Source organism: Schistocerca piceifrons, chromosome X, assembly GCF_021461385.2.
Source record: "Schistocerca piceifrons isolate TAMUIC-IGC-003096 chromosome X, iqSchPice1.1, whole genome shotgun sequence".
Taxonomy (NCBI): Eukaryota; Metazoa; Arthropoda; class Insecta; order Orthoptera; family Acrididae; genus Schistocerca; species Schistocerca piceifrons.
In genome coordinates this window covers 872,433,270-872,446,855 of record NC_060149.1, presented here as the reverse complement: position 1 = coordinate 872,446,855, position 13,586 = coordinate 872,433,270, and the positions used below count along the sequence as shown (strand labels likewise).

Here is a 13,586-nt window from a genome sequence, read left to right as displayed (position 1 = left end):
CTGATCAGTAGAACAAGAAGATAAATAAATACTATCACATACACTATAATCTTCCTGCTGGTTACATCAGACAACTGCACACACACCAGTAATAATTGTTCTGCAACAGGTAGTGGTCTTCTTTCTGCTGGAGAGGGTTGGTCATTCGTGACATTGCCAATGGGTAGGTCAGGAGTGACTTATGAGCTGAGATCCCTACACCACCACCACCACCACCACCACCACCACCACCACCACCACTGCCATAAGACAAAAAGTACTAACTTGAACTATGAAATGACTACTGGATTGAAACAGAACCACATTTTTCGTCCATAACAAGTTTCCATTGTGGCTGGATGCTGGTAGTTGTCTAGTGTTGCAAGGGGACTGCTGCATGCAGGTGGGTGGAGGCCAATCAGTTTCCAACTGAGTGTCACTGCTCTGGATGACATTGCAATGCTGGCATATGTGGCCTGAGGTTTGTTCTGCATCCTGTGGTGGACTGTATTCCAGTGGCATGTTGTGTACTTAAGTAAGGTGCTTTGCATCAGTTAGTGGACACTACTGTATCTAACTCTTTAATGTAGAGACGGAATACCCTGTCTTTTTGTGTCATAAGTGTGTAAGGGCTCTTATTGTAGGGCAGCTACAATGATCTGTGTAGTGGGCTTTGTCATTGTTAGGTCTTTGAAAACAAAGGTAGAGAGTTTTCTGCATCATGTTGTTCCACTTGGTCACATAGCCCTCATTTGCCTCCGAAAGCACCACAAGGAAATTTTTGCTAGAGTGTGAGAGAGGGTCTGGGTATGGTTTGAAAAACTCTACTGATAGATGCAGAGGTTCTCCATACAGCAGCTCTGCAGGAGAGGCCTGCAGGTTGTCATCTAATGTGCTGTGCAGTCCCAGCAGCAATACTGGTAGTGTATCAGTCCACAACACCATTATATGACACCTTGTAACAGCATTCAAGAAATGGTGTAAGCACTCCATAGTGCTCTTTGTGGATGTATGATATGGTGAATTCCTTGTCCTGTGTATCCTGTACAGCTAGGCTATTGCAAGTAATTTTTCTGCCTCCCACTGCCTACTCTGGTTAGAACTAATTTGCTGGAAGCACTTTAAATGTGAAATCAAACAGCAAATGAACAAGCACAATTTGTGTTACCAGTATTACCTCTGGCCACCTGGTGTATCTGTTGATCACAAGGGAGACAGTACTGGTAGTTGAGTGCGACCGGATGTGGACATACTAAGTCCAGGTGGATGTTTGAGAATCATCCCTGTGGAATGTCAGAACTTCAGCATGGAGCTCATTGCCATGGTATTTTGTGCTTCTGGCAGGAATGCAGGTCCAAATCCACATACGGCAGTCCCGTATACCAATCCACACAAAATGCTGCATTACTAGTGCCCTAGTAGCACAAATTCTTGGGTGACTGAGACCTTGCAGAGGGCAGGCACATACGGGTGTAGGTTCATCTTGTGTTCCAGCAGATCCCTTAATTACCCTTCATCATTTTTCTCTGTTGCTGGTCACAGAAATCCACAGTTGCAGAGATACTGTCAACTCTAGACAAAGCATCGGCGGTTGCTTTTTCAAATAACTTACATGCCAAATATCTGTTGTAAATTGCAAAATAAAACAAACTTAGTTGATTTGCACAGAGGATAGTTATTTCATTGTTGTGAACTAATGGTCTGTATAAATAGTGAAGGCATGCCACTCCACCATGAATTGGAAATACCTGAATGCTGCTTTGGCTGCTAAAAGTTCTGTGTGAAGTGGTGACGAAGAGTGCTGCTGCTCTGTGATTTTCTTGGGAATAAATGCAAAGGCTGCCAGAAACCATTCACATTCTGTTGTAGCACAGCAACAACAGTGTAGGACAAGGCATCCAAAAAAATCATCAATGGGACACAAGCAATCGGATGCACAATGAAGGTGGCTTATGTGGGACTTGGTTGGAAGGCTTCAAATGCTGCGCCTCCAGTTCATCAGTCCAAGTGAAAGGTGTGAAACTGTGCACTTTGGGGCTGACAAGAATGGTGTGGAGTGACAGATGGGTTGGCAGCTGAGGGTAAAAAATGTTGGTAAAAGTGGATTTCAGGTACTGACGCACTTCACACAACATTTTCAGGGGCGGGTAAGTTGTAAGTGCAGCAGTGTGCTCAGCTGCCAAATACATACCAGTTGTGGACACCCTGATTCCCATGAACATCAATTTGTTAGCACCAATGACATGTTTAGCCAGATTTATGCAGATTCCATAGTTATCAAACATTTGTAAACCTGTGTGTAGATATATTTCGTGTTCTATGGATAACACTGCCACCAACGTGTCATCATTGTATGCAGAGCAGAAGTCCAATTCCTGCAAAACTTCATTGATAAAACACTGAAAAATCTGTGCCATATTCGGTAGAGCTTATAACATGTATGGGAGTCTAATAGTCCACAGGGCATACTTACTGCAGTTTTTCGGAAGTCCTCTGTTGTCACAGGTGTTTGGTTGTAGGCTTTTACAGATCCAAATTTTAAGAAAATGGTGTGCTGCAGCAGTTGGTATACAAAATCATCTCCCATGTGGTGTACAGGGTACTGGTCAGAAATTGTCAGAATGTTATGCCTCTATTGTCACCAAAGGGTTGGCAGCCTCCTTTGTACCAGATGAACAGGAAAAGCACAGTTGATTTTCGATTGTTGTGCCCGGCTCACTTGGATCATTTAATCAAATTCTTCTCTTGTGATGCGAAGTTTGTTGGATGGCAACCGTCTGGCCATGAGAAAAAGGAAGATCAGGTCTTGATATGATGCACTGCTGAGTGGATGGGCCATGACAGCACTCCAGGGGGTTGTATAATCAACAGGAACTGGTTTAGCAGACACACCAGTACTGATGTCACGGTGAGGAACTATAACAATGGTTCACTGTACTGTGTGGGCTGGCATGCTACCGTAACTTATTTGACCCAGTCCATAATGGAAGCATTCCTCACATCAAGGTTGAGGTCAGAGTAGTAAAGGAAATCGAGCCTGATGATAGTGCAGGTTGCGTCTTCTGTGATAAATTGCCACTCAAATAAGCCAGTATCCACCAACAACTGCATCTCAGTAGTCCTGTCCATTACCACCAGGGACTGATGACCCTGTTGTTTGGTCCCTTTACTCTCCAAATCAACCATTACCACCAGCATCATGATGGATGCTGACTGACTTGGCCTTTGGGTATTGGAGGCTACTGTTCATGTTTACCACCCAGGGGTGGGTTATCTGCACCTACATGCTCTCTTGCCAAAATCACAGTGATAAAAACACTCTTTCTGGCCGGATGAGCTTGAAGAGACCACACTGCATTGTCTTTGTGATGACATGCAATCTGGTTGGTTGTATGTGCTTAGGGCTGCTACCTGCAATTTGTCAACTTGTCAAGACATGAGGTGATGTCATCCAACCTGTCTCTGGCAGGTGTTGTAGTAAACAAATGCAGAGTAGCAGCCTTCATTACTCTGTGCACAATCCTTGCATTATCAAGAACAGGGTGTGGTGCATCTCAGGCAATTGAGACAGCCATGTGGACCATAGGAGTGAGTCTCGGACCTCCTGTGGGGCCAAGGTGCGGAGATGCTGTATGAACTGTTACAGCTCCATGTTGCCAATTTCCTCCCTGTGCGACAATTTTCCTAAGCATTGCATGCTGGAGAGGGAAAGCGATGAATGAGCTTGCCTCTTAAGTAAGTCATGCTTTACGGAGGCAGGTGCATTTGTGATAATGTCACTAACCTCACTGGCACAGTCGCTGTCCAGTAGCCCCATCTCGTGTGCGTATTTGGTGGAGTCGTGCATTATCCCGGTGGTGATGAAATGGGTGTCCATGTGCATGAATCACAGTAACAGACAATCCATCCAGAGGGCTGTTGCCTTAAATACCATGCCGTTCGACTGTGCTGCAGGCAGTGTAATGGCCAGGGAAGAGGCAGAGGTGGTGGTGGCCAGTGGCAGGTGGCTGGCAAGTGACACCACCTGGCTGCATGACTGCAGCAAATCCTTTAGATGCCCCGTAGGTGGTTTCTTTGCTTCTGACTAGGGTTCATAACCACTGTTGGTGAAGTTGTTGCAGCATGGGCATCTCTTCCATGTACTGTCACTACGTATCAGACAGTAGCTGTAGCTGCCATAACATGAGTTTTTGCTAATGCTGTGTAACTGTCACTGTAGCTGTTCCATGATACTTTCTTTTGTCACTACTTTGTAGATACTTAATAAATGGTACACTTCACTGAAAAAAAGTGCTTTTATTGATCTGTTGAACAACAAGATAAATAACTGAAGTGTAAACTATTATCATCCCTCTGGTTATTTCACATGTTGTGTGTCCAACAACCGCACACACTCCAGTGCTCATGCTACGGCAGGTAGTGGTCTCATGACTGTTTCAAAGCACTATTTTACCAGTGTTAGTCATTGACATCAGTGCTAATGGATAAGTGTGAAGTGGCCTGCGAGCCGAGGTCACTACATTTTACTTGGTGCTTAGTTTACCACCGTTGTTTCAAAACCCCCAAAATAGGCATTGGGGCTCCCGATTTCCTGTATATATTTGTGGTTACCATCAGGAATGAGATCATTTGTGTATCATGATTTTAAAAGCTTACAGGGTATAACAGGTAGGGGGGAGTATTTGCAGTGAGTGAATAACACACAGTCTTAAAATAGGAATAGAGATTTAGTTATGATAATTCTAGTGAAAGATGCTTGATATGTTATATTCAACATCGCAACTGCTGACAAAATGTGACTGTCATGTGTTTGCAGCTTGCTGAATGGACCTTGAAAATAGTGTGAACTTTCTTTGCTAAAAGTGGACATATTGCCGCAATCGAAGGAAACATTTCTCTGCCAATAGTTTGATATGTTGCGCTAAATAGTATTAAGCTTTTTGAATCCAAGCAAATCATCTAAAAGGCGTGTCTCCTTGAGATCGTATTGAACCGCAGAAATGCACCGGTTCTGAGGGTAGTCAAAATACAATAAGTGTTGTGGACTCCTGAGTCTTCTGCATTCAGCTTGCTGCCCAGGTCAGCTCCCATGTGATTCTTTTTACTCATAGAATGTGGAAACTACGTATGTGCAAACTAAGCTTGTATCTAAGTGCAAGGCCTGAAAGCTACAGATGGTTTATGAACTACTGTTTGGCGGTTTGTAGTGCCGTATGACTCTTTGCTGTTTTTGTAATGTGAAAATTTAGAATACTTGTAAAATCATTTAACCTTGCTTGAATGTATTGTAGGTTTTGTTTTCTCCATGAACGAACTGAAATGGCTATTAAGTGCTGGGGAATTAATGTCTTTTTAAAATCCAGCTGAATATTTGTTCTATTGTGTAATAAAACTTAGCAAACTATGGGGCTGTTAAACAAAAATAGTGCCACTAATTTATCATGTTGAATTTCAGAGGATTGCTGCATCAGTTGTTGGAGCACTTTAGCCGCAAACTGGAAGTCTTATCTGTAGCAGTTAAGAAGAGTGAAACTGAACGGCAGGAGGCCTTGCAATTGGAAGAGATTGCACGCAGGGATGCTGTTGTAGCCCGACAAGACTTTGACCAGTATAAATTACGAGCGCAGCGCATTCTTCAAGACAAGGAACGCGCCCTTGCTCAGCTACGTGGAGAAAGTTAGTAAAACAGCATTTATCTTACTTGTGTTTATAGCAACATTTTTATTATTTACAGAATAGCTCAGTTTTGTGAGCACATTTTTAAAAAAACAACTAGAGGAGGAGAAAATCCACCTGCTTTTAAGTTGAAGGAAATTCTAGCCTGTGACCCTCCCGTACTAATAGTACGCACCACTGACATTCCCCCCAGGGGGCTCACCACACTTTGGTGAATTTGTGCTTGATTACCACAGGCCCCCGGCCTTTGCAGCGTCTCTCCCATTTCCATGCTGCATGTCTATACTCTTGCCATTCTTTTTCCCCTCCCTTGGAGAACATGTCTTGGACAGTTTTGGTAATGTGGTCTGAAGTTTCGATAGCCCAGCATCGGAACAGCTCCTCATCTTTTTCTTTCTTTCTTCATTCTCTATCTCCTCCACTTCAGCATTTGAGCTCTCTCTTTGTTGCTTTATCCTCTCTGCGCGCTCCTGAAGGCCGGCTCATGCGTTTGATGCTTAACAGGTGACTGGGTAACTTGTAATTCCTAGCCCCGGGTTGACAGGTAGGGTTTGCATGTACCCCCTGGTACAGGCCAAGCTGAAGGAGGGGTGATTGTGTGAGCTGCTACCTTCCCAATTGCCAATTGGCACCTCTGTCAGGAGTTTAGGGGCTGTGACATGAGGTGTGAATGGTCACCTAAGGCAGGTGAGCCCTCCCTTCTAGCCCCCCCCCCCCCCTCCCCCCAGTTGGAAGGAGTGCACCATTGGAGACTGACAAACATGGGTGATTTTTCCACAATGAGCTGATCCCCATATCAATCTATATCTACTAAACACAAATGGAATGAGGCTAAAGATTCAAAAAAACTCCTAGCTTCATCCCAATTCTTCGTGGTATCATGTACCGGAGGATGTCAGTCCTTTGCTACAGTTAATCCACTTATTATTCAGAAAGGTGTTGATGCAGTTTCAGGCTCTATGAAATCCTGCTCTTGCCTATGTAATGGGACTTTGCTTCTGGAGACCAATTGTGATTTTCAAGCCCAACAACTGCTCACAGCCTCCTCCATGGCTATCCTGTTCATGTTGAGATCCATCGTATGCTGAATTCTTCTCGTGGTGTTGTTTATACTCAGGTGCTTGATGGTCTGGCCAAGGAAGAAATTAAAACATATCTCCCTGATCAGGGCATCACTGCAGTCCATCGGGTAATGGAAAAGGTTGGTACAAACTTAGTGCCTAGACACACTCTTTTTCTCGCATTTGATTGCGTAGTGCTTCCATCAAAGATTAAGACAGGCTATGAAGTCATTGTCATCTGACTGTACATCCCAAACTCGATGTGTTGCTACCAGTGTCAACATTATAACCAGGCACGTGTCATGTCAAAACATGGCCAAATGTGTTTCTTGTGGTAGAGATGCTCACAAGAACAATTGCCCACCTCCTCCTTCCTGCCGTATGAGTTGTAATGGCAATATGCCACCGTGTCCTGTGAATGTCCCACTTGTCTCGATGAGCAAGCCATCCATGAGGTCTGGGTGAAAGAAAAAGTACCCCACCCTATTGCTTGCAAGTTGTTGGTTAGTCGAAAGCCCTGCATTTTACCATCTGGCACTTAACAGTACTGTTCTTGCTATGCCTCGCTCCATGAAGGACACAGCCATGCGGACTTGCAACGTCGAATTCAGTACTGCAGTTGTGGAACAGCCAAATATCACCGTAGCATCTGCAGCACCTTCTCCTACAGCTGCGCAACAAGCCACCATATCTTCACTCCTGGCAGTGAAATCACCTGCTACACAACTAGCAGGCCAGAAAGAACAAAAAGAATACTCCCGTGAAGACTTTCTACATCCCTCCAGCCAACAAATATCTGAGTCTTTGTCTGCCATCTGTAAAGGCTCTAGGAAATCAAACAAAGGTAAATGGTCTTCCCCTTTCCCAACTCAGAGATCCTCTTCAATGGTGTCGGTGCGTGATACCTCACCCAGCCGACCTCCATTTGGCTGGTGTGCACCACCTACTGTTTTTCTGCCATGGATGATCCAGAGAGGATGCTGATGCCTCTGTAGATCTCATGAAACAGGATCCTCCAGCCCCTGCACCCCGTAGCAGTGAGTCTTCTAAGGCTGGTTTTAAGACTTGTCTACAATAGAACGTTTGAAGCATTAGATCCAACAAGGGAGAATTATGGCTGCTCTTGGAATTGCAGCATCTGCTCGTTTTCTGCCGCCAAGAAACAAAATTGCATACCTGCAGCTGCTTTGACCTCTTGCATTTCCTTCTGGCGCGCCCAAGCTGCCATATTCATCCGTGCGCATCAGGCCTGGATCTATTGGGGGTTGGGGGCAAACCGGGGTATCTGAGTTGGGCGGCAATTTTGGGGGGAGGGGCAAATTCATATTCTTGAGGAAAAAAAAAAACCTTGTTTCACAAAGCACCTAGCATCCAGCGCATGTTGGTCTATCGATTTTTCATATGATTTTGAAATGCACCCCTGGTGGGAGGGTGGGGGGTGTACCTCCACGTGAGTCGTGTTCACATTTACTGATTTTTCTTTTCCTCTTCGTTTACTGTTCTCACCTCAAATGAAACTAGGCGAATTTCTGTGGCTGAGAGCTATCAAGTGAATTAAAATACATTCATATAATTACGGAAGCCTAAAATGTGTTATTAGTTTCAGATTTTATTTTAGTTCCACCTTTCTGACAGTTGAGCATTAATCGCCTTGCAGAACAATAAAGTTATTTTTGTCGGTTTGCTAAAGAAATTTGGCTTTTATTAAGCTTTCCTGCTGAGGCAGTCAATTTACTTGAATCGAAGTGTTTAATTCCACACTATTGGCTAGTTTCAACTGTTTTTGCTGCATTTCAAATGCACGTTTTCATCTTCTAGCACGTATGGCATTATGCCATAACGAAAAATTCACGTCCCGAAAACCACACCGAAAAGCTTAATATCAGGTCGAGGCCTACATCATGGTTCATGAAATTCCGATGCTCTTGGAGTATCCTCTGATGTCTTGTTTCTTTTATGACATAATGTAAGATCTTTTAATGTTTTACACGTACGAACATATGTAGCTGCGCAAGCGCAGTGACGCCTCTTATCTGGCGCTCTCTGGCAACTGCTGAAATGAATCTATTTATAACAGGACGCGGGAAAATATTGCGAATTGTTGTTCGAAAAGCGTTAGTTCCAAAGTTAATATCCTTCCACGCAAGATGAACTATGTGCGAGAATCTACGATTAATTTGTTAAATCGCAGAGCATTTTCTCTCTTTTAAAAATCAACTCTTTGATGACAAGCCATTTAGAAGAATTTCAAGGCCAGAAGACATTTACGTCGGTATTTAAAATTTTACTGGCGTATTTGTGTGATGTATCTTAAAGTGTAACATCTGCTAAACAGATCAACATTATATGCGAAAGCTTTGCCTTTCTTGTAGCAATGCTATGTATATTGATTTAAACCATTGACTTTTTGTGTTGGTGGAATTCGAATTTATACGTTTATAATATGAAAATATGCAGTGTACATGTTGCTGCACATCAAAGATCTTTCCAAAACATGTTTTTTCCCCATGAGTTTCGTTTTCTAAAGTGCCAGGAAATTCTACGCTGCTGTATAAAACCATATCCATTCAAAGGATAATCTTTACTGTTCCAAGGGCGAGTATACTGTCACTTAACACGGAAAAAGTGTATTTTCATCCGGGAGAAAATTTATTTTTAACTGGGAGATCCGGGAAAAATCCGGGAATTTTTTTCCTTGTCCACGTATACACCCTGTCATGGAGCATCGGCAGTAACTTTCACTTTTCCACTGACAAAACTGTTTGTATGAATTTCTGCCAGCACAATGGCTTCTTCCACTGTCTTTACATCTTCGGCTTATTGCTTTTCCATTTGCCAAACGAAGAAATTCATGGGGCTCATGCTCGATAGGAAACTTTCTTGGTCTTCCCATGTGTCTTACCTGGTTGCAAACTGTATTCAGTCCCTCAGTGTGCTACATGTCCTAAGCAGTACTCCCTGGGGAGCTGATCGGACCACCCTCCTCCATTTGTACAGATCCTTTGTCCATTCAAAACTAGATTTTGTGTGTTTCATTTGCTCCTCTGCACATCCTTCCATCTTTTGCCATCTTAACGTAATCAACCATCATGGAATGTGTTTGGCCACTGTTGACTTTTTCATTTGCCCGGTTGAGAGAGACTATGCAGAAGCTGCCGAACTACCGCAGTCATACCAGTGTGATGTCTTCTTCAGCAGATACATGTGCCGTATGTCTGCCATGCCTGGTCATCCATCCTATGCCATCTTTTTCGATTACTCCCTTGACCGTCTGTATGAAGCACACCCTTTGTCTCTGTTACCTCTCGGAGTTTGCTTTCAGCTACTGCTCTAGCAGCTTAACTTCCTGCTACATGCCACATTCCCAGTGAGTGTGAACCCTTCACAGCCTTGGCTTTGTGTGGCAGCCCATGGTCATCTTGAGCTCCATTCACTTCCAGATTTGATCTATAACTGTAAGTTTCTCGACCCTCACCCACAACTTAGCAATAGCACCTTTGTGTACACTGATGGCTTTAAGACTCACTATGGTGTCAGGTGTGTCCTCATCGGCACAGACCATTTTGGTATCAACTTCCAGAACACTGCTAGAATTTTTACAGCAGAGGTCATCGCTCACTATTATGTAACCCAGTACATCTAGGGATACAGGCTTTTTAATTATGCCATATGCTCTGATTATCTCAGTGCCCTTCTGAGTCTCTGTGCTGTACACAGTCCACCCCTTAGTGCAATAGATCCAAGAAAGCTTTCACTTGCTTGCTGTTGAGGGAGCCACTGTGATGTTCAGGTGGGCTCATGGTCATGTCGGTCTGATGGGAAATGAGGCTGCTGACATTGCTGCCAAGGGTGCAGTCCTCCTACCTCGGCCTACTTGCTCTTCCAATCCTTTGGATGATCTTCATGTTGCTGTGTGTTGGGAGATGGTGTCACTTTGACATTACCACTGGTCTTCTCGGGATGGGCACAAGCTCCAGGGAATTAAACCTCTCCCAACAGCTGGCCGACCTCCTCTTGTCCCTTTTGTCACAAGGAGATCATTTTATGGTAGTTGCCTTTTGGTCACTGTCTTTTTAACCATTACCATTTGTTAAGCAGTGATCCGCCACCACTTTGTGCTCGCTGTCATCAACCTTTGACAGTTTGTCATTTCCTGGCCTAATACCCCTTTTTGTAACCTTTTACATTCCATTGTATGTTTGCCATCTGCATTATCGGCCGTTTTAGCGAAAGACACATGGGCTGTTAGCAGTATGGTGTAGGACTTTTAATCTTTGGTTCGGGACCTCCACTGTCTCTACTACATACTTTGTGAACCTTTCTCTAAGGGGAGGTTGTCGTTTTTAGCTCTCTTTCCTTCTGTTGATTGGGCTTAATGTGTAATCACTTTTAACTTTCACATATTTGTGTTCTAAGGTTATGATGGGGGCACTTAGGATCTCAGTAGTTTTTGGAAGGAAAAAAAAGCCCTGGTATTCACCAGAACAGTTGGTAAAATTTTGTTATTTATTTTATAAACCATGGATTCATTGTAAAGACACCTCATAACGTATTGGCCTGACTAAGACTACTTACGTGAAAATGATTGTATAGGTGTATTTCTAAACTTTTGTGTCTAAACGTCCCAGAATACAGTTAAGAGTTGCAGTTTGGTCCCTTAAACCTCATTGGTCCAGTCCAGTCCAGTATCTCCTTGATTGATGAGTTTCGGTTCGTGTGTGAACTGCAGATATATATATATACATACAGTGTAACATGGCTGTGATCTTAAAGAGACTACCAAAATAGCTCTGCCATATAAACCTGAAAGTGGACTCTGGAAGCCAACACAGGTGTTCTTTGTCCACTGACAAATGGTATCTACTTTGTAATTAAGTTTTACAATAGACAGGCACTGTAGCCACATTTATGTTACTCGGGAACAGTTAGTGGAATCACACCAGAGTGTTGGAGTGGTTCTTTTCAGCAGCTCAATAAGGGCAGTGCGAGGAAATGACAGAGAAGAGATTGGAGTCTCTGTTTCATAAAGATTCATGTCCACTTTGATTGCAACACAGTGCCAAATCCACATGTGCACCGTGGAAATGGTATACTTTCCCGTGAGCTGCATGCCAACCAAAAAATTCAAGTTACTCAGTGTTTGCTAAAGAGACAGAATTTTCTGTTGCACTCAGAAATCTTAAGTCTTAGGTTTATTAGAATTGCAGACAAATCACTGTGTGAGAATTTCGTAACGAATTAAAAAAAAATCTATAGTCGGAGATACAAGGAGGGGGCAAGTGCCCCATCTTGGTTGGTTGGTTGATTTGGAGGAAGAGACCAAACAGTGAGGTCATCGGTCCCATCGGATTAGGAAAGGATGGGGAAGGAAGTCGGCCATGCCCTTTCAAAGGAACTATCCCCGCATTTGCCTGTAGCGATTTAGGGAAAACACGGAAACCTAAATCAGGATGGGTAGTCACGGGTTTGAACAGTCGTCCTCCCAAATACGAGTCCAGGATGCTAATCACTGCACCATCTCACTCGGTGCCCCTTCTTGCGTGTCCCCTTTGGAAATGCCTGTGACTCTACAGTTGCAGTGGTGCACAGAATTAATGTGCTGTATCCTGTGGAGGAAAAGTATATGCCTATGCATTTGTGGAGTGTACACGTAAATAGGTGCAGGTGAGGTCACATCCACCACCCTTCCACCCATCCCCTGACTCTGAAGTCTGTATCTATGTTTTGGGAAGTCATCCTGCTATTCTACACTGAGGCCAAAAAGGCAAGTAAATCCCTAATTCTCTTTTATCTGTGTCATTGTTTACAGTAGCTTCGGAGAAGTCTGCCTAAAAGAATGACGTATCAATGCAGACACGAATTGTGAAGACAAACTTAAATTCTGCTTGTTTAAATGCACTTATAAAACAGCACCTCTCAGTGAGTCATTGCAAATGCCAGAGAGTTCTACTGGGCAGAAAACTCTCAGCAGTTGGTGTAGCAAAGGTAAGAGAAATACAACAAACAGTGTGCTCCAACACAGATTCAATCACAGTTTCAGGAAGGTGAAGCTAAAGGAAACCAATAGCAGAAAATTTAGGAAGCAAAGTGTTTTCAAGCACATCAGAAACCACTGAGCTAGGTGGTACAGTGGTAAGTCACTTGACTCACATTGAGGATGGCAGTTCAAATTGCTATTCAGCCATTCAGGTTTATGTTATCCATGATTTCCCTAATAAAATACTTAAGGCAAGTACAGGATGGTTTCTTAGAAAGGGCATGGCTGATTTTCTACCCTGTCTTTTGCCAGTCCCAGATTGTGCTCCATCTTTAATGACCTTGTTGACAATGGGAGATTAAACACTAATCTTCCTTCCTTCACAACAGGAATCTCTATGATCATGTGTCCCACATCAGAGTTTAAGTGTGTTGAATGACCAAACAAGTGCTTTCAATTTACATTGTGTTTGACTTTGGTTTTCCATCTATGAGGAGAGAAACAGCTAAGGGAAAAACCACAATAATGACAGTGCTCTTATTGTGGTGGATCATATGTTGTAACAACATACATGCAAATATGAATAAACTGAAACTTAGAGTTTGGAGAAATCTCATATTGTTCTGTTTTTGGGCAAGTAATTCTTAATCTAATGGTACCCAGTTTCCAAAAGAGGGCAGTTTTCACTGAAAGAATGAATGTACTAGACAGGAATGAAAGGTTATATGTTGTATTTCTGATGAGCTACTAGAATCACTTCTCCACTGGAAAACCACTAATACTATCTCTCTTGTTGTTGTTGTTGTTGTTGTTGTTGTTGTTGTTGTTGTTGTTATCGTTGTGTTTTATGTCAGTGACTGATGTAAAATAGAGCATTGTAGAACAATCAGGCT

The 13,586-nt window shown here is 43.2% G+C and overlaps 1 protein-coding gene across 2 annotated transcripts in view; it reads left to right on the top strand.

The window, feature by feature from the left end:
• Positions 1 to 13,586, top strand: part of LOC124722919 (golgin-84-like) — a 103,370-nt gene that overhangs the window by 47,877 nt on the left and 41,907 nt on the right. For both annotated transcript variants that reach the window (XM_047248073.1, XM_047248072.1), the window contains exon 6: positions 5,435 to 5,655. In XM_047248073.1, coding sequence (XP_047104029.1) covers positions 5,435 to 5,655 — 221 coding nt within the window. The remainder of the gene's footprint in view (positions 1 to 5,434; positions 5,656 to 13,586) is intronic.